General features: G+C 36.0%; 1 protein-coding gene across 3 annotated transcripts in view; it reads left to right on the top strand.

The window, feature by feature from the left end:
• Tsc22d2 (TSC22 domain family member 2) overlaps window positions 1–26,407 on the top strand; it is a 56,541-nt gene that overhangs the window by 14,192 nt on the left and 15,942 nt on the right. The window contains exon 2 of one of the 3 annotated variants that reach the window (XM_041658974.1): window positions 9,172–9,311. The exons of the other annotated variants lie outside the window; for them this stretch is intronic. Within the exon in view, the coding sequence (XP_041514908.1) occupies window positions 9,172–9,214 (43 nt within the window). The 3' untranslated portion in view covers window positions 9,215–9,311. Of the gene's footprint in view, window positions 1–9,171; window positions 9,312–26,407 lie in introns of those variants that run through there. 3 annotated transcript variants of the gene reach the window in all.

Here is a 26,407-nt window from a genome sequence, read left to right as displayed (position 1 = left end):
TTATTGCATTCTGTGCATGTTATATCTATTTTTAAGGATTATATATTCCATTGTCTTGAAATAGTCGCTTCATATATTTTAAGGCAAAACATTTTTCTGTTAAATAAGTCTTATTTTTGTGCTGTTTTGTAGGATTTATAACAAAACAAAATACCATTCAAAAATTAAACTGGAAGAGGGACAAGACCTGAGTAACAAAATTATCATTAATTTTGACAAGAAATTGTCACCACATTTGCTTGCTAGAATTTTGTATATCTATAAAACAATTTGTAAGACCCCCCCCCCAAACAGGTTGCTTTTTCACAGAGATACTGTTTAGGTCTTATTTTTCACTTAAAACAAAACAAAAAAACTCTTTGATTTCACTTTTGGCAAAAGATACTTTGGTTTATCTTTCTGCTTAACACACATTTTTAAATAGTATATGCTTTGTTCAGTTATTTGGCTGAATATTTATTAGCAATCCATCATTCTGTATTTAATTAATAGGAGTTGAGCACAGTGTTTCTTAAATTCCCACAAAGCTTGTTAGATTCTTTTAACTCTGCCTGGCAACGCATTTGTGTCATCTGGCATACTTTTGGATAACACTAATAGACTCCACTCTACCTCTTTCATTAGAAAAGATTGTTGCTAAGTGCCTGTACATGTCATATTAAGACATGGTCTGCATTGCGTTAATAGTAAATAGTAAAGCTTTCTTTTAATTTTTGGCTTGATTTGTTTGTGTGTATAACTCAAAAGATATTTTCTAATACTTTATATCTTTTAGATGTTTTGTTTCTTACTTAACCAAAAATTATTTTAGATAGTTTATGAACAGGAAGTTTTAAAATTTGTAATGCTGTGTATATAATCAAGTTGAAATTAGTTTTGTTCTAACAGTATAAAGTATTATAGAGAAATACATAACTAGATTATAGTATGAAACAAAGTTTTAATCATGTAAATAGTACTTGAGGTATGCCTTATACTTTTCCTCAATACAAAGGAAATATAGTACTCTATTTGAATATGATAAGTAGCTTTAAATGCAGTTTAATTATTTGTAATATCTAGCTTTCATAAGCTATCATGTCAGTATAAATGATATATTATTTTCATTAATATGTTGTGGAAAGTTTAATCTTTATTTTCTATAATTTTGGTCTAATATTAAAGTGGTTTCATTGTAGGACAACCATAGAAGTTACTTGGTCACAATTTGCTGTTACAGCTAAATACTTGTTCTTTTTAGTAGATACCAAATACTTTTAGCATCTCAGAAATGAGGCAAATTCTGTATCTGTTAGTTTTTCATAGGTTAAAAATATATTTCTGGACTGGGAAAAAGACACTAGACCTGAATTTAGATCCCTATCACCCATATAAAAGAGAGAAAACAATGTAGGTGTCGCAGTCCAGACACTAGAAGGTGACAACAGGACAATTCCAGAATTTCACTGGCCTGCTGGTCTACCCAGTCTAGCCAGTCAACAAGGTCCAGAATCATTAGGAGGCCTTGCCTTATTATTAAGATGGGGGAAGTGATAGACACACACACAAATGAGGAGTGGTGGGCTTTATTAGTTCTAACAGAACAGTTTATACAGCTTTATTTGGCAAATACAGACTTGTTAACTGACACTGAGAAAGCACTGTGGTTCTGTTTATTCCTAACAGAATAATACTGCTTTTAAAATGTTAATTATAACTTTTGGCTTTGTTTTGGATCTCACCAAATAGCCTTATTTTGGACTATTGTAAATTTGGGGGTTTGTGATATGTTTTTGTGTTGTTGTTTTGTTTGTTTTTTGTTAACAATTGATTTGCCAAATAAGTATTTTACAAAGATAATTCTCTTGTTAAATAGAACTATTCAAGAATTTAGGACAGTGGTCCTCAACCTTCCTAATGCTGCAACCCTTTAATATAGTTCCTCATGTTGTAGTGACCCCCCAACCATAAGATTTTTTCATTGATCCTTCACAACTATAACTTTGCTACTGTTATGAATCAGAATGTAAATATCTGACATGCAGCCCCAAAGAGGTTGCCACCCACAGGTTGAGAACCGTTGGTTTAGGAAGCCATAACTCCTGCTCCTGTATATGATTTGTGTTATCTACATATATTGAAGCATAAATTTGCCCATCAGTGGGGTAGACTTTTTAAGGCTTATTTTTATTGGGAGTGGGGAGTGAGGGGTATGCTACTATGGAGGCCAGAAAAGGGCATCAAATCTGGAGCTGGAGTAACAGCTGGTTGTGAGCCATCCAGTTCCCTGGGTGCTAGGAACCAAACGGGTCTCTGGAATAGCTGAAGTGCTTTTAACCATTGAGGCATTGCTCTGTTCCTGGGGATAGCTTTTAAACTAGCTTTCATTAATCATGTTTGACTGTCTGAATGTCCATGCTTGTACCCAATTTTAAGGACTGAAACCTTTTTCTCCTTCCAATATACTTTCAATTTATCAAGTATCTTTATATTCAAATTATAAATTACTAATATGCTATTCCTCATTAACTTACCAGTTCTCCTTTATTAACTTACCAGTTTGTCCTATATTTAAGTTAGAATTAGTAATTTGAGAGGTTTTTCAATAGCCAGATTGCCTTTGTCTATATTCAGATAATCTTTTCTCAGCTCTCGAGGGTTTTCATCACTATGTACTGAAATTGAAGCTACTCAAGTCTTTTAGGTACCATCATAGTTTTTGTGTTCCTTTCCTCATTTGTCAGTTGCAGAGTCCTCAGGAAAGTCCGTGGAAGTGATGAGAAATATGAGGAGAGTGATACTGATAGCTCAAAGATAATCAGCCCCATATATATCTTAAATGATTAATTCTCTAAGAGCTTATATTATTGTGAAGTCATTTTTTGTGATATTCTCACATACTAGCTATCATTTTCGTGATGCTAAATTTCAACTACCTTTTAAAAATTGTGTTCATTCTTGGTCTTCTTAAATCTACAGAATTAGTTTAGAAATCTGTCTCAATAATCACTGGGAATCAAGCATCATTAAGAGTTTTTGTCTACGAAAGCTTAATGTAAGAATTACAACAGACAGTTTACTTAAATGTCTGTCAGTAAGACACGGAAGTGCTAGAGAAGACTAAAGAGAGGAAACCAGACTGCTTTTAAGAATTTGCCTTATGTATCAACACTTGGAGTGTTTTGTCTTCATGAAGAAATTGGTTAAATTTAGTCAGGAAGTGCTAAACAATTACAAGGGATATATGATTTATTTCCTTGGCGTTAGCTTGTTCTTATGGTAGCAAAAATATTTAAATGTAAATTAATAAGGAAAGTGGTCAGATGCCATTATTTGACACAAATTTATTGATTCCTATAATATCAGGAAAATCAAGATTGTAAAATTCAAAACCTACTTCTAATGAGCTTGGTCTTTGGGAAAAGATAAAGAGAATCATTATCACATAATTGAAAACGATGGCCCTTTATAATATCCAGGCACTTTCCACTTTACAAGGAAAGTTGGAGTGAGGTAGCTTTCTTAGTTGTGAGTAGAAATTGGTATTTTAGAACTAGAAAACTGAGGTAAAGAAGCAATCTAGTTAGAGGAATGGTCCTATGGACCACTGAGAATATGTAGGGCTTACATACATGTGTGGAAATATATACATACACACATACATGTAAAAAACAATAGTTGGATTTGATTATTTGTATAATATAATAACAGAGAAGAAAAACTCGATTGAACAAAGAAAAGTATGATTTTTTTTTTTTCGGTTTTTCGAGACAGGGTTTCTCTCTGGCTTTGGAGCCTGTCCTGGAACTCGCTCTGTAGACCAGGCTGGTCTCGAACTCACAGAGATCCGCCTGCCTCTGCCTCCCGAGTGCTGGGATTAAAGGCGTGCGCCACCATCGCCCGGCAGTATGATTTTAAAAAAAAAAAAAAGATTTTACAGCTTGTGGATTATAAGGAAGCACTCAAACAACTCCACAGAGTGTTCAAAACCCAGTTGACTGAGGGAACGCACATATTGTAGGATGCATTAGTAAAAGAATTAGTTTGAATAGATATATAGATGAGATTTATGGTTTTAGCTGTTTTATGAATTAGTTGACAAACTGGTAGAAATATCCAGATATGCAACTGGGCAGAGAAGTAAGATAAATTTAAAAAAAAAAAAAAACTTTGTTCCTTTATTGGAGTAAGATTCCTGACATAAACAGTGATGCATTTACTAAACAGAGTCCTGTGCAGAATTATACACTATCCATCTAGACAGATTTTGGTTACACTTTGCCTGTTGATGGAGTAGTTCCATTTATAAAGTTTTATACATCAAAAAGCTTTGAATTTGGCCAGGCTGTCCATTAATCATCTCTGAAAAGTGGTGTTTTATTTTAGCCCAAGTATGTAGCAGAGCTCTCAGACTCTGTGAATCTGGGTGGATAAAGAACTTTTGTCTGCTCAATGCCATTGTGTTTTGGAAAGCTACCTGATACATAAGCTTTTTAATGCTGTAAAATAGATAATATTTTTTTCTCTGTTTTTAGAGTTCAAACTTTAGGAAAGGCCAGGGTTCCAAGGAAGAGAGTAGGGTAAGAGAGAGTCATTCCAGAACCGTGGCAGTACCACGTAACGTTGAGATCAGAGGAGGAGATAGTATGAGAAGGATGTTTTAGAAATGGGACCACTCTGGGAATATTGCTTCCGAACCAAAAGAGGAGAAAATATTTGCATCTGCTCTTAGACAATTGTCTGCTGCCATAGTTTTAATCATCAATCTTAGCCCCATTCTTTGGAGTACTGTTTCATTAGTTCCTAAACATTTCTTCTCTTAGTTTTTCTATAGTTCAGCAATATATGATAAATTGATGTCTATTTTCTACACATTGATAGACTTCAGAATCGGCAATGAGAAATTGTTCAGCTATTTACCAGTCTACGTAATTTTGTTCCTTCATTACTTAAATTACTCAACCTGTATCACCCATCCTACTTTCAGAGGTCATGGTAATTATTTTCTATCATATTTTAAGTAAACCAAGTCTTTAAATAGCACGAAATTGTGTAAATTAATTCACTATTTTCCAAAATCTTGATTTGATAGGAAACAAAGATTTGTTAGGAAAAGCTTATTATTATTCTTGCTCAGACTTAAAGAAAATATACCCTAATATTAGTGACCTAGAACAAACAGAATGTCTTTCTTTTGTTATTGTTTTGTTTTTCCATTATATTCCTTAACACTTTAAAATTTTAGGTTCATACTTCAGTATATTTAAATTCATACATAATCCTTTTGAGAAGAAAAATTAGATGAAATTTTCATATTTTTTTTAAATATTGGAGCAGCGGGAGAGATTTATATGGCCAACTTTTTTTTTTTTTTTTTTTTTTTTTTTTTGGATTTTCAAGACAGGTTTTCTCTGTAGCTTTGGAGCCTGTCCTGGAACTCGCTCTGTAGACCAGGCTGGTCTCGAACTCACAGAGATCCGCCTGCCTCTGCCTCCCGAGTGCTGGGATTAAAGGTGTGCACCACCACCGCCTGGCTATATGGCCAACTTTTAAGCTGTAGATGGCGTTCTTTAGGTGCCTGCACGCATATTCTCATACTAGTACCACAGATAAATTTTGGGGTTCTTTTTGTAATTGATAAGAGAACTTTTAAATATTATGGATTATCAAAAATTAGCTTCCATGTTTGGACTTTAGTTGACTATTTCTAAAATAATTGCTATATTTAGAAGAAATAAATTTTAATAAATGAAAATAATTGCAATTTATTATCCTTTGCTAAATATCCTTTTAAATGGCATTTTTATGTTAAGACAGTTTACCTCTTCAGAATTTGAAGATTCATTATTGGACTTGCTCAAACTAAAAGAAAGATTTGGAAGATAGTACTTTTTTCACCAGCTTTTTTAATTCTGGACCAGAAATGGTAGTGTCCTCAGTATGCTAACATATGTGCGGGCAACATGACTGTCACTGTCCATAGTTACTGTCCATAGTGTACTGTGTTGGGCATGGGAGCACAGGCTTTTAGTAACAGCACTCAGGAGGCAGAGGCAGTTAGTTCTCTCTGTGTTTGAGGCCAGCCTGGTCTATATAACAACTTCTAGGGTAGCCAGAGCTACACGGAGGAACCTTGTCTCAAAGAAAATCAGTAACTCAATAGTAAAATATATAGTTTCCTGTTAGAAAGTATGTAGTTTTTTTATTGCGTATACTTGAGAAGTATACAACTGGCCTCCATTTACTTTGTTATTCCATCTTATCTTCTCCCACCCCCAAATTAATTTTTTAAATTTTTTTTAATATCCTCTCTAAATTTATAAGTTTACATAGAGCTGAGGAATGTGGCTTAGTGATAATGCTGAGTTTGTATATAGTGTATGTGAGGCCCTGGCCCCAAGCCTCAGCACTGAAAAAGAAGGAAGAAAGGAGGATGAGCAAGGAAAATGACTCAGTGGGTAAAGCGCTTGCCACACAAGCTGAGACCTTCATTTGATTCCCAGTATGCACATTTTGAAGAGGTGTGGGGGGAGCTGGGAATAGAAACACATGTCTGTTAAACCAGCACTGAAGAGGATCCCTGGGGCATAATGGTCAGCCAATGAGAAGGACTTATTTCAGACTGTAAGGTGGAGATATGAGTGAGGAAGACACTTGATGTAGATTTGCGGTCTCCATACCCACTCCTACACACATTCACTTGAACACATACGTACATGTGCACACAAAATAAAAAATGTACCACCACATAGGAGCTTTTTGGTTGTATTATAATACATTAGACCAGTTGTAGTTTCTGTGTTAATTTCTGGGAACACATGGTCTTCCCATATTTTTATTCTGTCAAGAATATTTCTGCTAGTTGTTTATCTTAGATATTTCTAAGTTCATATTTGTAATACATAACATAAGGAGTAGCTATGTGTAAAAGTGTAGACAACTTTTTTGAACAGCAGTGAAATTATGTACCTACATGGGTAATCTTACAGAAATTTTAGAATATTTTAAAAGAAATGTGGTTTATACTTGAAAATGGAGCTGTGTATGACTCCAGAGATATGCGTTCAAATAGCAAACAGCAGGCTGGGGGTCCAGCTTTCAGTGGTAGTGCATTCACCAGCTCAAAATCCTAGGTTTAACCCCAAGTATTTCAAGGAATTTCCCCTGGAAAGTTATTTGGGGAAATCTTAAAGGCTTGTTATTCAGGTCTATCACTTTTCAAATTAATACTTGGAAATTTTTAAGTCATTCATCCTTGCCCTCCTGCTCTTATTTTGTTCTGTTTTGTTGCTTTTTCCATAAAGGTGAACTAAGTGATAGCAAGCGTATATCTAAATCTTACAAGAGCACATTGTCAGTTAAGTGGGATTTTTATTCCTAACAATAAGATATTGTTAGATTATGATTGACAAAGCTTTCTAGGTACTCATAAAAGGAATTTCTAATGTTAGCATTTCAAAGCTTATCTGATTAATCTATAAAATACTTCAGCTACCTAGATTCATTTTAGAATAAAACTTTTCAGATATGGCCCTGTCCTATATAACAACTAATTTTTTAAAATGTGTGCTCAAGGAACACATTGAAATAGAAGTTTTATATTTCTTAAACATACTTTTTAAACTGAAATTACTGTGTTTTCATAATATGTGTATATTTTTTCCTATAAGCTTATCAGTAAAAAAACAGAATTTGCTGTGGCTAATTCAGTTGTATCTTTCAAAGGCTTCCCAGGCGTTAACTGTGACACTGTGTGTAAGCCAGCCCTTTAACAAAGAGTCAAGCATTGTCTGCTCTTCAAATGGACAGTTCATCTAAGCCTTCCAGACAAGCAAATTACAAGTGCTATCAATACACACTTCGGGAAGCATTTAGTTCATTAAATAGTACTACATATATTATCTTTTTGTGGGATTTTTCCAATAACAGAATAAATCATCAAAATTAGATTTTTAAAAAATATTCAGTAAGTATTTTTTTTGATTGCTAGGATTATAACTATAAAAATTTCCAGAGACATTTTGGTGATAATTAATGAAGTGATCACAGCTTTGGATAAATATGGATTTTTGCCTTCACCAGGTGATTTCATATAAGCTTATGCTTTGGGGGGAAAAATCCAATTCATATAATTTTAATGATGTCAAATGTTTTGTGAGATTACATTTGGAAAGATTCTATTTGTAAATAACCTTGTATGATTAAAAAAAAGTTCCTTTCAAAGGTAGAATCTGTGGCAGCATAATGCACTGCATACATGTAGGTCAGATACCCTAAGATAGCTGCAGAGTTTCCTTCCAAGACTGTCTGGAGTTTTGAACATACTGATCTTCCTCAATATTGGATCTCTTTCCTTCTCCCTCCTCTTTACTCCCCCACCCATTAAATCATTTTATTTAGAGTGTTAATTTAGGTAAAAACTAGCCACAGTTGTTGGCCTTTGCTGTGGCTCACTTGCAACTAAAAATAAAATTAGCATTATCAGACACATTTTGTAAAGATGTCATTCTTCACGGATTGAAATAGATGTCCAGTAGGAAGCTTTCTGGCAAAAAAAAATAATAATTATAATTTAAGAAGATAACTTATAACAAAGTGGTTTTGACAATTTTTAAATCTTTCCCTAGTTTTCTTTGACACCCTTACCAAGATGATATCCAGGACCACTGCTGAATCATTCAGGATATACTACTTCTGTACCTAAAGCATGTGATAAAGTTTGTTCTTACCAACATGTCTACTTCAATAATTGAGAGGAGTATAGGCAGACAGATGTCAGAATAAAAGTGGAATGCTGTTATAAGCACTGAAGTGATCCATGCAGAGTTTTATGGTCCTGCCACCTGTGCTAGAGTTTAGAGACATACATGAACCAGAGAGTAGTATTTCAGTGTCATTTTGTAGGGTTAAAATTGTCTATATCAGGTTGCATGGTGTTAAATCAGAATTTCTGGGTCATGATCTTGAACTTTTAATTGGTTCCATTATTGTTTGACTCTTCACTGACAGATATTCTGGTGGCCTAAAAGTCCGTGTTGGAACTTTAAGTTTTAAGAATCCAAATAAAATATTTCAAATTATTTTACATCTAAAAATATCAGTTGTGTAATCATGGTGAAACATAAACCTTTGCTATAGACGATTTTAAAGGCTATTTGATTAAAGCACTTATTTACTTAAACTCTTTGCTAGAATTTTTTTTAGAATTCAGCATCGGAGGAGGAATGTGACATAATAATGATCGAAAGCCGAAAGTTTAAAAGTTGTGATGCCCTCAAATGGTTGGAGGGTTATTCTAGCTTCTAAGGACTGAATGTTGTCCACAAGAGTGTCTCATCAGGTCATAAATTGGTAAGACTTAATGGATTAGATTTTATGTACTATACCTGATGTTATTGTATTGAGATGACTATATGAACAAAATGAGCACGTTGTATAATTAACAGTATAAAATATAAGTTGAAACTTAGAATTTTAAATACTTGGATTATGTAATCTTTTCAAAGTCTCACAAAGCTCAAGACCCTGTCTCTATAGTAGTATTTAATAAATACATCAGTTTAAAAAAGAAAGTGAAATCCTGTATGATAGTAACATTAAATATTTCTGTTGCATCTGTTATAGATGCTTACAGTGTAGTGAAAAGCCCAAAATACTTTGCAGCTATTTTTCCAGGAAATACTTGAAGTAATTCTTTTTTTAAAAAAAAGAATATATCCATTTTTAATAAAATATTGTTTAAATTAATTTATTTCTTTGGAGGATTTTACTTTCTTCATAAAGGCCATCTTTGTTTCTAAACACAGCCAAATGTTTCCTAGTATTTATGTTGAGAAAATTTTAAATGACAGTGTCATATAAAAGCAGTATATTAGATGTCAGTATATATTTTTATATATCTTGAAAATTAATTTCTTTCAAAATTTTCTGCTTAGAAAAAAATTTGTTTTATTTACCTTCTTTGATTTGTTTTATAGAGCTGTATTTTGATCAAGTGGGCTCTCAGTAAGTTTAATTCAGGATACGATCTTAAAATTTTTCATCTGAAATTTATATTTTGAAAATGAGAAAAGTATGGGCTAAGTTATATGTCCATAATTACATCATTATAGGAGTAATGTTCTTATTAAAGTATGTTACACAGATACTACAAAGCAGTCAATAACTACCAGGACTTCATTTCTAAGAAAACTAAAAGGTGTGGGTTGATATCAGCTGAGCCACTGTAGCTGTTTCAGCTTTGTCCTCAGGCAGACAGGTCTTTGTCTACTATCTTCTTATCCATATTCATACCTACTCCGTCTTCTGCTGTTTTCTAGTGTGGTTTTCTGTAACTTCTCTATAAACTTAAATTCCTTCAAAAGTAGTAATTTTTTACTACTTCAAAAGTAGTCTGGAAAGAAATGAGCCAGCAAGTTCTTTTTTATTATTTTACATACTTCCTGTTCATTTTCCTATAACAAATCTGCATAACTCAATCAAAAAATGTCTAATTTCTCTAATGTTTTTTTTTTTTTTTTAAATATTTATTTATTTATTATGTATACAATATTCTGTCTGTGTGTATGTCTGCAGGCCAGAAGAGGGCACCAGACCTCATTACAGATGGTTGTGAGCCACCATGTGGTTGCTGGGAATTGAACTCAGGACCTTTGGAAGAGCAGGCAATGCTCTTAACCACTGAGCCATCTCTCCAGCCCCCTCTAATGTTTATTTAATAATTAAAAGCTTCCAAAAATTGTGAATTGAGGAATTTGAGGTAGAATTATGTTTGCAGTGTTATATAAAAAGTTAAGAGCAATTGTCAAATCTTCAAGAATAGTATCAATAATGAAAGTTTTGGCCAAGGTTGGTGGCTCATGCCTTTAATTCTAGCATTCTGGAGGCCAAGTTGAGGTCATCCTGGTCTAATATAGCAAGTTCCAGGACAGTTGGAACTACATAGTGAAAGACCCTCTTTGAAAAATAACAAGCAAACAAACTAGGTGCTTTAGTTTAAAAAAATCTCATACTGCTGGATTTGGTGGCACATGCCTTTAATCCCAGTTCTTGAGAGGCAGAGGCAGGTGAATCTCTGTGAGTTCAAGGCCAGCCTGTTTTACAGAGCAAGTTCCAGGACAGCCAGCATGACACAGAAACCCTGTGGGGATCCCATGCTGTCAATTTTGGTTCAAGTGTTGATTAGATTTCTCTACAAACTAGTTGTGCTTTTGTTACTGTTAGGCACTGTACTCAGTGTTCTTGGCACATTATCTCATGTAATTTTTCTAAGTCATAGTTATATAGATACCACCTATCAGTACCCCTGATGGGGATTTTTGCTGTTTTGTTTTGAGGTTTGTTTTGAGGCAGTCCTCACTGTATAGCTTTTACTGTCCTAGAACTTGGTGTGTAGACAGGGTAGCCTTGAACTCATAAAGACTCTCCTCCTTTCTGCCTCCAGGATGCTATTATTAAAGGTATGCATGACCATGCCTATCACATTTTCTTGTTTTGCAGAGAAGAAAATTGAAGCATAGGGAGATGGAATAATCTATCATATACCATTAAGTGGTGGCACTAGGAGTCAAGTTTAGCTCTTACTAGAATATGTATAGGTTCTTATTCAGTATCAGTATGCTTACATGGAGAGTTACCCTAGATAACTCAGCAGATAAGTTTATATTATCCAAAGACATAAATACATAAATTTAATTCACATTGAGCTTGAGTGCAGTGTGATGTTCTCTATTACAAAATCATCATTTAAACTATAAAGTTTAATACATGTTGTGAGTTGTATAGTGTCTAAAATTATTTTTGCATTAGAAAACATTCAGTTCAAGTTTAATGTTTATGGTCTTAAGAAAATAAATGTGTATTATGTATTATAATTTTTTAAAAAAAGAAAGTCTTGAGCCTGCAAGGTGGTTTAGTGGACAAAGGTGCTTGACACCATGCCCAGTGGCCCGAGTTCAATCCTCATGATCCATGTAAAAGTGGAAGAAAAGAAACAACTCCCACAAATTGTCCTCTGTGCACACCATGGTACCTTCATGTGTGTGCGTGTACACAAACACGCTAAATTTAAAAAAAAATGTGAAACATTAAAGTCTTAGTACCTATTAGAATACCATTAAATGAAATTATTAAGAAAGTCACCCTTGCCAGGCGGTAGTGCCACACAGCGTTAATACCAGCACTTGGAGGACATAGGCAAGCTATGGGTTTGAGGCCAGCCTGGTCTAGAGAATGAGTCCCCAGGATAGCCAGAGTTTAGACAGAGAAGCCCTGTCTCGAAGGAAAAAAAAAGAAATTCACCCTTCAATAATCAAATCTTATAAATAGCAAACACTGAGGCTGTGTTTTAAAAGCTCCAATTGCATTTATTTCCTAGGATAGTGGCAAATCTAGTAAAACTACTAAATGCTTCAAAAGAATTTCTCACTTTGTGAATTTTTTACTTTGTAAAAAAATCTATTGAAAAACCTCTTATTTGTACTTTAAACATTTATAAAACAAAATTTCTTTTATGTATACATAAACCTTTAATCCTTGTGTGTGCTTTGAAAATTGGTTTTGATTTTATATCTCTTTGAACTCCAAACCTTTTATAACCTCTTGTCTGTATTTTAAATATAGAGAACTATTAAACATTTTAAAGTTCTGTGTGTCTGAAGAAAGCCAGGCTTAGTGATACACACCTCTAATCCTTGCATTCACAAAGTAGAGGCAGGAGGGTTAAAGAGTTCAAGGATTTGACAATGAAACCCTGTCTCAAAACATAACAGCCATTGATAGAGGTTGGTGGTATATTAATTGCATAAAATGTACAAAGTTTTGGGTTCAGTCTACAGCACCACAATAATAAATAGAAAGGGAGAGGAAAGATAGTTAATCCAAAATGATGCTGCTTAGAACAAGTTCAAGTTGAAACTGTGTTTGTTAACTTTTCAGTTAAATTTAACATTTGCAGATCAAAGACAAATTTTGTTCAGTGTCAGGATTAAAAGTGTATAAACTACTTGAAATCTAATCAAAATATGAAATTCTTACCTTTAAACTATTGGAGTTTCTTTAGAATATATTTATGCCTCACCTTCTTTATGACCTCTCTACTGGTCTGGCTCTGTTCATTGCCTATGGCTTTCCTTGGCAAATAGCCCATGTTTTTGTCATCTCTGACTTTCTGGAGTCCCTGTGTCATCTTAAAGATGACTCTCACAGCTTCACATAATTGTCCTTTCAAGGGCTTACCAGAGGGATTGTAATCTTGCCACACATTGTCTGGCTTTCAAGTCCTTCCTTTGGACATCAGTGGAAGTTTCCATGGCCCCTAAGTGCCTAAGTTTTGCATGGATGCAAAACCAGCATCACATAGGTGATACCAAAAAGATGATTACTACCACATAGCATATTTAAGAGAATATTAGCTGCACTTCAAATTGTATGCAAAATACTGAAGAGGATACATTGTCTGTTTAGCTGTTTTATAAATATAGGCTTTAATTCATGATTCTTTTAAGTTCTTACTAACATAAACATAAGTCTGAAATGGTGAGGAGGTACTGCTTAATAGAAATCACAAGATGTCTTCTTTTTAACTGCTGATTGTGTTGATGGTTCGGGGACTTCGTAGGCTATTTGTGCCTAGATCCACTAATGAAAAAGGAATAAAGGGTTGGAATTTCTTCATGCCTCCAAATCTCTTGTCTTTTTTACAAGACATCTTTAAAGGCATTATGAACCATCTTTATCTCATCTTCAAATCTTTGTCCTTGCTCTGCTCACCTCAGAATAATCTTTGGTTTCTTTCACTTCTTAGACTCATTTCTGGTTGAATTATCAAAAGAATTGGTCAGTTGAGAGAACTCATGGATGGGCATTTATGAAATATGATGATGCAACTCGTTTTCACTAAATTGATCTCTGAATCTGATTGTAATGTGAAAAGTCTTTGTCAAAATTTTAGCTGAAAGATTAGGAGTTTTGAAAGGCAGTCTTGTTTTCCTTGAAATGCTGAATTTCACTGGCATATACTTCCCTCATGCAGTTGCCTCTAGCACATAGAAACTGCTATCCTTTTCTCAATGAATAAAACCAAATGTAAACAACATTTTCAGGGCTGGAGAGATGGCTCAGAGGTTAAGAGCACTGCCTGATCTTCCAAAGGTCCTGAGTTCAATTCCCAGCAACCACATGGTGGCTCACAACCATCTGTAATGGGGTCTGGTGCCTTCTTTGGCCTGTAGACATACAGACAGACAGAATATTATATGAGAGAGGGGCGGGGGGGAGAACATTTTTAAAGGATATGCCGTTAAAGGTCAGGCTCACAACCAAAAGGAGTATGGAGAGCTACAATCATTGACTTGACTTGTACTAACTTTAGTAGGAAGAGAAGCTCCCTGAGATCTGCCTGTTTTTAACTGTTCCTCTGAGATTCTTTGAGTCATTCTAGGAGTTTGAATAGCTGACTAGTTTCTTACATCTTTATCCTGATAACTTCAGCATAGTGCCAGCTCAAACTGAACTTCACAAGTATAATTAGATAATATATTAAATATTACAAACTGTGCTTCATAGTTTTCTTTGAGAAATATGTTGAGTGTTAGTCATATGCAGCAGAAGAATAATAAGAATACCCCTGAGATATTGGATAGTTCCTGCTGTTAAGGTTTAAAGAGGGAACATTTGATAGAGACAACAAAAAAGATTGGCTTTTGAAGAATCAGAAGTAAAGACTATCGACAAGACAGAGGTCGCTAATGAAGGCCTGAAGGAAAGGATCCATCTCAGATGACTTACCACCTCTTTGATCTGAATTAATATAACAAATTTCAGATCTTGATGAAAATTCAGAATTCATCATTTACACCAAACTGGGGCCCAGTAGGATGGTTGAGTGGATAAAGACACCTACCATCACATTTGACATTCTGAGTTTAGTTCTTGGGATCCACATGGCAATCAAATCTAGGTTTGTCTTCTGAATTCCATACAGACACCCCACACAAAAATAAAGTAAAAATAAAAAGTTTTTAAAATTTTACATAAGCTGATGTGAACAGCTATTAATGAAATTCTGCTATGTGATATGTCTAAATTTTACTGTTATCTACAATACCTCCTTATCATTTCAGAAACATGGATCTAGCATTAACTGAGAAACTGTTAGTAGTTAAAAGCTTTGAGTACAATTCTTGAATGGAACAAAAAAAAGCTTGAAAGCCTTTCTATCTTCCTAGCACTATTTTTCACTTGCCTTTGTTGTTCTGCACCAGACTCAACTATGCCAGTCAAAAACGGTAAATGACTAGCAGCACTGGATCCCAGTGGATTTTTTTTTTCTTTTAGTAATTTATTGTTGGTATTTCATGTAACACTGAAAGGAAGGTCTAGGCTATTTTTTAGTTACACTTTTTGCAAACTTTATGTTGAATTGATTCTGATATATTTCAGTGGCCATTGGTGATTTTTCCCACAGTAGTTGTATTTTATGCAGTGAAACTCCCAACAATCTACATATTTTAGTCTACATAAATACTGTTTCATAAGCCTTAATATAAATTTCAATCTCAAGTTAATTTTACTTCTGTATATTTTTGAAATCTTAACAGTTGATTGAATTTTGAATTAAATTTATGCCCAGGCAATGCTGAAGCATGCATGGGCAGCCCATATATGATGGTTTTCTTGAACTTGTCCTTACAAAGTAAGTGTTTGAAACAGTGGAAGGAACTAATTGAAATATGTGGGTTTTTAATCATAAGTCCCCTTGACAGGCTACCTTTAAAACAGTACAGCTGTGATCCCACTTTACAAATGTGGTTGGTCATAGTGTGTTAATTCCGTAAGGTCTACCCCTCTAGTGGGTGGGTAGAATTTAGATTTAAAAACAACTGGAGGCTGAGACAGGAGGGTCCTGAGTTTGAAGTTAATCTAGGTTATGTAGCAAGATTCTACCTTAAAATAAAAACTTTTCTAACTCAAAAGTCTGTGCTCTTGAAAACAAATACTCTTTGTGAATTCAATGTTGTACTTAGACAACAGAGGATAGATAAGCTGTTTTACCTCCATTCCCATAATGGCTACCCTACTATGAAGTAGAGGGAGGGCAAAGGGGACTTTAGTAGTAGTGAAATGATGGCCTATACTGTGCTATCTTTAATTTTGTTAAAGGTGTTTGTCTGCTCAGGGTTAAGTCTCTGTAATTTGTAAACATCTCAACTGTAAAACATTGATTAGTTTATTAAAGGCCAAATAAAGAGCACAGTGTGTCGTTACATGCCAGATATCATCACACTCCAAGGCAGAAGGTAGGGTTGCAAGTTTGAAGGGCTACATGAAGAAATCCTAAGCAAAACAGAGAGCAGATACTTTCCCCCAGTAATGAATACTGTTCATTTCCTTAGGGAATAGTGACTGGGTTTGATGTTGCCCTTTTAGTTCAAACAGGAATCAAGCAATTACATATTCAGAAACCTCAAGGTATTCTCTTATTCTCGGTTTAACCCAGTTGAAACAATCCCTTGGCAACCTTCATTTTATTTATTTATTACTGCTCTGGACTTTGTGAGTAGATTATGAAGAATGAAGAGACATAAAGTAGTAAAGAAAACTGAGTAACCTAAGAATAAATGTTTTAGTTGTGTATTCGTTATATTTTGTTATATGTATTGTCTATAGAGTTAGGGTTTTTCTAGAAAGTGGCCTTAAATACCTCTTTTCTGTCAAGAAGTGGGCATAAATGAAAATAATAACTTTATAATAGATAAGAATTATGTACTCTTCACGATTACTTAAATTGTAGTTTAGTTTACAAAGAAATAGTCTCATTTTCATTTTGGTCAAGCCTGGTTGTAAAAATAGGGTTGAGGGGATTTATTCAGAAATGGCTGTTTAGCTGAAAGAAACAGCATGTTAGTTCTTGAGAAAGAGGAGATAGTTTGAAGCTATTGAATAAGTAGTATTCCTAAGAACTATATTTGCTTTCCCATGCCCATCTTATTCCATAACTTTTTATGTCTTCTACAGTGTATTTGCCATTTTTACTTAACTTTAAGCTTGCTCATTTTCTCCCACAGGTTGAGCTAGCTACCACGTTCTTAAAGCTCTCAGACCTAGAGCTCTCGACTTGAGGCTCCTCTGGAGTTCTGTATGCCTAATCCCTGTAGTCTTCTTCTGTATCTCTCTTCCAGGATCCACATTTCAGATGAAGCCTAGACTACCCCCTTCCCTTCCTTCCCTACAAATCCAGTTGCCTTTATCATGACACACTACCATTATCCAATTTTTGGTTGTCTTAGGCCTTGTCGTCCTTTATTTCTCTTCACACTTGAGTCCCTTTCCCTTTTTATCTGTTTGATCTCTCAATAGTCTCACTGCTTCTCTTGTGAAAACTCTTTAATCTGAAATACACAACACTATTTCATACTTGTATATATCCTGCTATCTGCTTCTCTCTTCTTTAACTTTTTTTCTACCATTCAATTACCAATTCCTATACAGAGAGGAAAAGAAACAATATTTACATGGTTATACTATTTCATAAAACTCTGAAACCATTTGATGAAGGAATATATATATATATCATATATATATATGATAAGAGAATATATATTTGCCAAAGGATAAATGACTTGATGTGAATGAAGTCAAGTTACACTGTATTTACTGATTCCATATCTAATAATCCTGCTACCATCGAATGCTGCCAAACTTTTCTTTTAGCCAGTGTTCATTGTCTGGCATCCTTGGTATAGAAAAGACAGAGTATGTGTTATCTAGAAAGATATAAATGCTGGGGTGAGGCTTTATAGAAAATAAGAAGTGAAGTTTGTTCAGGATTTATAACTTGTTATTCCAGTGGATTTGGATTATCTAAATTTATATATTAGATACTTGACTGTAAGAACATAAGATAGGACTGCCTAGATGGCTTAGTGGTTTGTAAAAGTACTTATTGACAAGTCTGATAACCTGAACTCGATCCCTGGGCCTTTGTTGTAGAAAGAGAAAACTGACTCCTGAAAGTTGTCTTTTCACTTTGATCATGCACCTTGTGCTCTCCACACAGGCACAGAATAAGCAAGTCAATGTAATATTTTAAAACATACATATGTGTGTGTGTTTATAATAAAATATATACATATGTATATATACATATGTAATTTGTATATAAATATGCTTTATATATGTATATATACTTTATATGTATTATGTATTTACTTGTTATATGTATGGATGTTTTGCCTTCATGTCTGTATGTGCACCACATGCAGGCCTGATGACTATGGAGATCAGAAGACATTGAGTCCCCTGGGACCAGAGTTACAGACAGTTGTGAGCTGCCATGTGGATGCTGGGAATCAAACCTGGGTCCTCTGCAAGAGCGGCAAGTGCTTTTAACCACTGAGCCGTCTCTCCAGCCCCCCTTTTAAGATTTACTTATTTTGATATTGTGTATATGAGTGTTTTTATGCATATTTATAAAAAGAAACTATAGTTTTTAAAAGAACATGGCAAGTATTTATCTTCAAATTAAAAATGAGGAATGAGATTAAGAGCTATTTTTACATTCATTTGTTTTATATATAAAATGGTAGCATTGTCAATGTCTAGGAAGAATTACTATAAAGAAAGTTATGTAGGAAACAGTTTGGAAAGTGTTGTAAAATTTAATGCATAGAGAAAGAGGCCTTAGAACCAGCATAGCAAATGACACAGGATTCAAGTATACTAACTGTTAAGGTTAGAGGCATCTTTATAGAGGAATGTTGTGCCATTTGTTTGTTTCCCGACTGCCCAGACTCCCGAAGTAACCACACAGAAACTGTATTGGCCAGTTACTTAAGCGTATTGTTAGCTAGCTCTTACATCTAGAAGTAACCCATCTCCACTATTTTATATTTTACCACGAGGCTTATGGCCTACCGGCAATGTTTCAGCATATTTTTCTCTGGCCGTGGCTCAATGGCTTCTCTTGACTCTGCCCTTCTTTCTTTCAGCATTCAGTTTAGTTTTCCCCACCTAGCTAAGTTCTGCCTTGTTATAGGTCCAAAGCAGTTTCTTTATTAATCAGTGGTAATCACAGCATACAGAAGGGAATCCTACGTCAGAAGAGAAAGTTTGAGCCTGAGTTCAATAAAAAGAACAATAGAATTACCACAGAAGTACTCAAAGAGTAAGGTGCTGAAGAAGAGCTTTGTAATAGAGCACTTGCCAGGCAAGGAAAAAATTTCAAGTAAGGAAACCCTGAGAAACCCTAGAGGGTAATGAAATTAAAGATTTCCAATTTAAAATTTGGACAGATATTTGAAATGGGGTAAGGAAGAAACATAAGGACTACATATGGTGGTTCATTGACATAATCCCAGCACTCTATAAGTGGAAGTGGGAGAACCACGAGAATTCAAGGCTGGGGCTGGAGAGATAGCACACTGGTAAAGAACAGTGGTTACCCTTCCAGAGGACTAGGTTTCCAATGCCAGCACCCACATGGTGGCTTACAACCAACTCTAACTCTGGCTCCAAGGGATCTGGTACCCTGCTCTAGCCTCCTTGGGCACTGCATGCATGTGATACATAAACATATATGTAGGCAGAACACACATACACATACAATTAAATATGTAAACTTAAAGATTCAAGGCTGGGATGGTGAGAGGCTCTTTGTTTAAGTAAAAGCCAAGCCGAATGACCTAGAGAATCACTGCCCACAAGTTGTCCTTTTGACCTCAGCTTGAACATAAAAGAGCTCAAAGCTAGCCTAGCACCCACTACTACAAACACAAAACAAAACAAACATTTGAAATAAATGCAAAGGGCTTCCATTAGTAGGCCAGGGTTGTTGGGTTTTTTTGCGGGGGGGGGGGGGGAGAAGAAGGCATCTTTTGTTATTGTTGAGAATTCCCAAGTTAATATTGGATGAAATAGCTATTTCCAGAAAATTATTTTTATTCCCCATTACTGATTGAAAATTTATTTTGCCCATGGTTTCTAAAATGGAGCACAAATCTTAATGAACATTTGTGTTTTTGTTTCTATAGGCACTCTTTTCTGCCATGGTTTTTCTTGGGTTGTATTAATTTTACAGATTTATACCGTAAAAACTGCTCACAAACCTTAAGTCATGGGAAAATGTGCTACCTTTTCCACTTAGTTAAGGGGAAAGAAATGTTGTTAACCTACAAAATGAGCATTCTTCTCTACTCTAAAATGCCTGATTCTGAAGGTTTTTTTCCTTTCCTAACTTAGCTGATATCTTTTTAACTCCTTAGGTATTTCTGACATATAAACATTTTTATTATTAGACTTATGGCATTTTTAATTAAAATTTGTAACTTCGAGGAAATGGAAAATCTTTTAGGATAAATATTGAACTATATAGATTTTGTTTGATTTTTGCTTTTAAGGTTTACTGATATTCGTAGACGCCAGCTAATCGCCAGCTTCTATCCCAGTAAACTATAGTTTTTTTAGAATTTAGAATATGGGTGTATAGAACTGCTCTCTAATTGATTCCTTTTCAGCATAATTCGATTATTTGAAGTTTTATCTGATGTTACAGACTGTTGGAAGATTTAAATCCTTTTTAATCCTCTATCCTTTTTCTCTGCTAGGTACCAGTAAGTGTGGACAATTGTCAGTCATATGCTCTTTCCCATCTCCAGGAAATAATTTTAAGTACTCAGCACTATGGTGTCAGCTTTTTTCTTTAGGTTTAAGCCCCATGGTGTGTATCATTCACTTCTCAGTAGTATTTTATCTGATTATCTACTTGCTGCAATGCAAACAGTAAAATGAAATCTCTTTCAAGAAAACCTTTTTTAAATGTAAGCACTCCAGCATTAGTGAAAATGCCACCCTTCTCCTGCCCCTTTCTCACACCCTTTTTTGTTTTAGTCTGACTCAGAAGGAAGAAACTGTCTTTCTTGATAGTTTGATAGAATTGATTCTTATCCATCTTAGCTGACGTTAGTGGGATAAGAAACAAGTGAGAGCTTGGAAAGTCGTGCAGTTGGTGGAGTACTTGCCGGAAGTCCGAGTTTAGTGCCTGGCATATGATGTGTGCCGTGTAATCCCAGCACCTAGGAAGTGGAGGCAGGAGGATTGGGAATTCAAAGCCATCCTCAGCTGTATGTGGAAAGAAAAGAAATGGGGTTGGGGAGTAAGTCTGTGAATAACATCACTCATCTTGAGGAAACAGCCCATGTTCTTGTAAAATTAAATTATTTACCTTCAAGTAATAAGATATTAATGCTTTTCACTGATTTGAATACAGTACTACTCAAGTTTTACTTTGTATCCATCTTCAATTTTTTCAGGCAAAATTCACATATACTATATTTTCAGCATTTTTATAGAAAAAATAGTTCTGCTAGTTTGTTTACTTTGTATGTTGTTACACATATGCGATGGTACACCTGTGGAGATCAGAGAACAATTTGTAGGAGTTGATTCTGCCCTTCCGCCTACTGGGCTAGAGCAGAATCAACTCCTGTGTCAGAATTTTACTGATACACCCCCCGCCCCAGTATCATATATGGATATATTGAGAAATAGAGAGGGGTACAGAGAAGGAAGATACTGTTTGTCCTAGTTTTCTCTTCTTCACAGTTGAGCTCTTGTATTTTCATTGTGTAAGTTGGTAGACTGAACAGACAGCGCTAACAGTAACAGTATTCTTAAACAGGTTCGATCCTCCCTAAACTAAGGTCCTAAATTTGCAAATCACAGTAAATTCTGTCTCATATATTTAATAAAATGCTGTATTCTGGACCAACAAGATGGCTCAGTGGGTATAAGTGTTTGCTATCCCTTCAGTTCCATCCCTTATAACCTGCTCAGTGGGAAGATATCCTCAGAAGTTGTCTCCTGCCTCCGTGTGCATCTATAGCACATGTGTGTCTGCACTCACACAGAATACTAATAACTAAAATTTTAAATCCTGATTTTCAGTCAGCAGGGTAGCAATGGCTCAGCAGATAAGGGTGTTGCTGCCAAATATAAGAACCTAAGTTCAGTCCCTGGTAACCACATGGCAGAAGGAGGGAACCTACTTTCTCAAGTTATCCTCTGACCGGCATATAGGCGTCATGGCATGTGTACACACACACACACACATTTTTTTTAAAGTGGAAAAGTAAAAAAAGCCTTATTTTGTGAATGAAATAATCCCTAGAGACGGTGAAGTCAGCACCTCCTCCTTTTCTCCCCTTTTCTCGTTCCCCCTAGTTTTCCTGCAGCCATGGGCTCATACCTTGACTTATGCTGCACAGGGAAATAAATTCATTTTTTTTTTTATTGAGAAAAGGAGAAAAAAAAAACAAGTTTCCACCTCCTCCCAGCCTCCCATTTTCCTCCCCCTCCTCCCACCCTTCTCCCCCTCCTCCCACTCTTCTCCCCCTCCCTCTCCAGTCCAAAGAGCAGTCAGGGTTTTCTGCCCTGTGGTAAGACCTAGGACCTCCCACCTCCGTCCATATCTAGGAAGGTGAACATCCAAACTGGCTAGGCTCCCACAAAGCCATCACATTACGTAGGATCAAACCCCCGTGCCATTGTCCTTTGCGTCTCATCAGCCCTCATTGTTCGCCATGTTCAGAGAGTCCAGTTTTATCCCATGCTTTTTCAGTCACAGTCCAGCTGGTCTTGGTGAGCTCTCAATAGATCAGCTCCACTGTCTCAGTGGGTGGGTGCATCCCTCGTGGTCCCGACTTCTTTGCTTTTAAGTCATATTGGAATGTGTTTTTCCTATATTCTCCAACATGTAGTGAAACTAGCCCTCTATCTCTGTTTTCTGTTTGCCTACCTACCTTCCGGTCACCTTCTTATTTGTGTTTGATTTCTTTGTACACACATACAGAAGCAGATACAAGATATATTACTTTGTGCAAGTGATGATATATTGTGAACACAATGTGTCTTTAGTTTTAAAGATGTTCTGAACATTTTCCCCTCCTCAGTAAATACAAAGGGCACCTCCACCCCAGAGATGTGTACTGTTCAGTTTCGTGAATGGCTATGCTGTGAGAAAAACTCATGTTGGGTTTTTTAGACATGCATGCCATTCTGTTAAGTAGATCGCCATGCTGTTAAAACAGTGCTGAAGTGTCTGGAGAGGCAGCTCAATGATTAAGAGCACTTGCTGTCTTCCAGAGAACCTTGGTTTGATTCCCAGAACCCACATGGCAGCCCACGTCTGTAACTCCAGTTCCAGGGATCTGTTACCATCTTAGGGCCTCCATAGGTTCTGCACTGATATGGGGCACAGACATATATTCAGACAAAATACCCATACACATAAGATAGAAATAAATAAAATCTCAAAAATTTAAATAAAATGATGCTATAATTAGTAGCCTTGTAAATATGGTATTCTGTGAGTGTGTGCATGAGAGACAAATTCTCAGTTATAAGATTGCCACTTCAAAGAGTGAATAAGTTAAAAAACTAGGTGGAGAGTTTGAATGAAAAATGTTACTATTTTATAGTTTGAATTTGTATTTTTATTAAATATTGATTTTTTTTCCCCATAACTTCTGTTTGGGGGTTTTGTGTTTTAATTTGTTTTGCTTGGGGAACAAAATCTCACTGTGTGGACCACACAGGCCTTTTAAAATATTGTGTAAGCTGTCAGTGTGAATTTTTCTGTTCTTCCATTGGGCTCAGAGTCCTTCACATTTCTAAAGTACTTTATATATATAGAATGATAGAAGACATTTTTCTATATTTTTCAGACTTAATTTTGTCTTTCTCATTTGTAAAGATAATCTGAATAAGTGTTTTTGAACCCACTATTACAAATTACATGATTAACTTTAGGCAAGGGGTCTAAGTTAGGAAAGGAACATTGTGTCTTTTAATTTTTTTAAATATAAGCAATTTACATAAAGACACATATGCATATAAGTAGAGAACTCATCAACAGTATCTTCTGTGACTGTACTTAACAATATCTAATCTAGGACCCTGACTTGAGTGCATGAAATCCACATGTGTCCTTGCCTCTTTTGAAACAGGTACTGGCAGGAATTTGACCTGAAGTTAGCAATGAATTTTCCAAAAGTTTTTGAGGGATTGGTGAACATGATTTTCATAGAAAATCAGTCTTTGCATAAATATTTACCTCAGTTTTTTTTCTTTTTTTCATTGAAAGAAAAAAAATTCCCGCCTCCTCCCAGCCTCCCATTTCCCTCCCCCTTCTCCCACTCTTCTCTTCCTCCCCCCACTCCTCTCCCCATCCCTCTCCAGTCCAAAGAGCAGTCAGGGTTCCCTGCCCTGTGGAAAGTCCAAGGTCCTCCCCACTCTATCCAGGTCTAGGAAGGTGAACATCCATACTGGCTAGGCTCCCACAAAGCCAGAACATGAAGTAGGATCAAAACCCAGTGCCATTGTCTTTGGCTTCTCATCAGCCCTCATTGTCCACCATGTTCAAAGAGTCCGGTTTTATCCCATGCTTTTTCAGTCACAGTCCAGCTGGCCTTGGTGAGCTCCCAATAGATCAGCCCCACTGTCTCAGTGGGTGGGTGCACCCCTCGTGGTCCTGACTTCCTTGCTCATGTTCTCCCTCCTTCTGCTCTTCATTGGGACCTTGGGAGCTCAGTCCGATGCTCCAGTGTGGTCTCTGTCTCTATCTCCATCCATTGCCAGATGAAGGTTCTATGGTGATATGCAAGATATTCATCAGTATGGCTATAGGACAGGGTCATTTCAGGTTCCCTATCCTCAGCTGCTTAAGGAGCTAACTGGGGGCATCACCCTGGGCACCTGGGAGCCCCTCTAGGTTCAAGTCTCTTGCCAACCCTAAGATGCCTCCGTTAATTAAGTTATGTGATTCCCTGCTCCTCTATCCAACCTTCCTTTCTCGCAATCATCCCGTTTCCCCAAGTTCCCCCCATTCTCCCCTTCTTACTTTTCTCTCCCCATCTCCCCTTACCCCCGTCCCACCCCACCCCCAAGTTCCCAATTTTTTGCCCGACAATCTTGTCTATTTCCCATACCCAGGATAACAGCTTTATGTTTTTCTTTGGGTTCACCTTCTTATTTAGCTTCTTTAGGATCACATATTATAGACTCAATGACCACTATTTGTGGCTAGAAACCAATTATGAGTGAGTGTACATCACATGTTCCTCTTTTTGGGTCTGGGATACCTCACTCAGGATAGTGTTTTCTATTTCCATCCATTTACATGCAAAATTCGAGAAGTCATTGTTTTTTACCGCTGAGTAGTACTCTAATGTGTATATATTCCACACTTTCTTCATCCATTCTTCTATTGAAGGAAATCTAGGTTGTTTCCAGGTTCTGGCTATAACAAATAATGCTGCTATGAACATAGTTGAACAAATGCTTTTGTCATATGATAGGGTATCTCTTGGGTATATTCCCAAGAGTGGTATTGCTGGGTCCAGGGGTAGGTAGATCCCGAATTTCCTGAGAAACCGCCACACTGATTTCCAAGTGTTTGCACAAGTTTGCATTCCCACCAGCAATGGATGAGTGTACCCCTTCCTCCACAACCTCTCCAGCAAAGGCTATCATTGGTGATTTTTATTTTAGCCATTCTGACAGGTGTAAGATGATATCTCAAAGTTGTTTTGATTTGCATTTCCCTGATCACCAAGGAGGATGAGCATGACCTTAAGTGTCTTTTGGCCATTTGAATTTCTTCTATTGAGAATTCTCTGTTCAGTTCCGTGCCCCATTTTTTATTTGGGTTAATTAGCATTTTAAAGTCTAGTTTCTTGAGTTCTTTATATATTTTGGAGATCAGACCTTTGTCTGTTGCAAGGTTGGTGACGATCTTCTCCCAGTCAGTGGGTTGCCTTTGTGTCTTAGCGACAGTGTCCTTTGCTTTACAGAAGCTTCTCAGTCTCAGGAGGTCCTATTTATTCAATGAGGCCCTTAATGTCTGTGCTGCTGGGGTTATACATAGGAAGTGGTCTCCTGTGCCCATGTGTTTTAGAGTACTTCCCACTTTCTCTTCTATCAGGTTCAGTGTGTTCAGATTGATATTGAGGTCTTTGATCCATTTGGACTTGAGTTTTGTGCATGGTGATAGATATGGGTCTATTTTCATTCTTCTACAGGTTGACATCCAGTTGTGCCAGCACCATTTGTTGAAGATGCTTTCTTTCTTCCATTGTATGCTTTTACCTCCTTTATCATATGAGGTGTACATAGGTTTGTGGGTTAAAATCCGGGTCTTCTATACGATTCCATTGGTCAACTTCTCTGTTTTTATGCCAATACCATACTGTTTTCATTACTGTAACTCTGTAATAGAGTTTGAAGTCAGGGATGGTAATGCCTCCAGAAGTTCCTTTATTGTATAGGATTGTTTTGGCTATCCTGGGTTTTTTGCTTTTCCATATAAAGTGGATTATTGTCCTCTCAAGATCTGTGAAGAATTTTGATGGGATCTTGATGGGGATTGCATTGA

Source organism: Microtus oregoni, unplaced genomic scaffold (assembly GCF_018167655.1).
Source record: "Microtus oregoni isolate MIOR12 unplaced genomic scaffold, Mior012 000010F_ref0000083, whole genome shotgun sequence".
Classification (NCBI taxonomy): domain Eukaryota; kingdom Metazoa; phylum Chordata; class Mammalia; order Rodentia; family Cricetidae; genus Microtus; species Microtus oregoni.
Note: the sequence above shows the minus strand (reverse complement) of the source record. Positions and strands in the feature narration are given on the sequence as shown.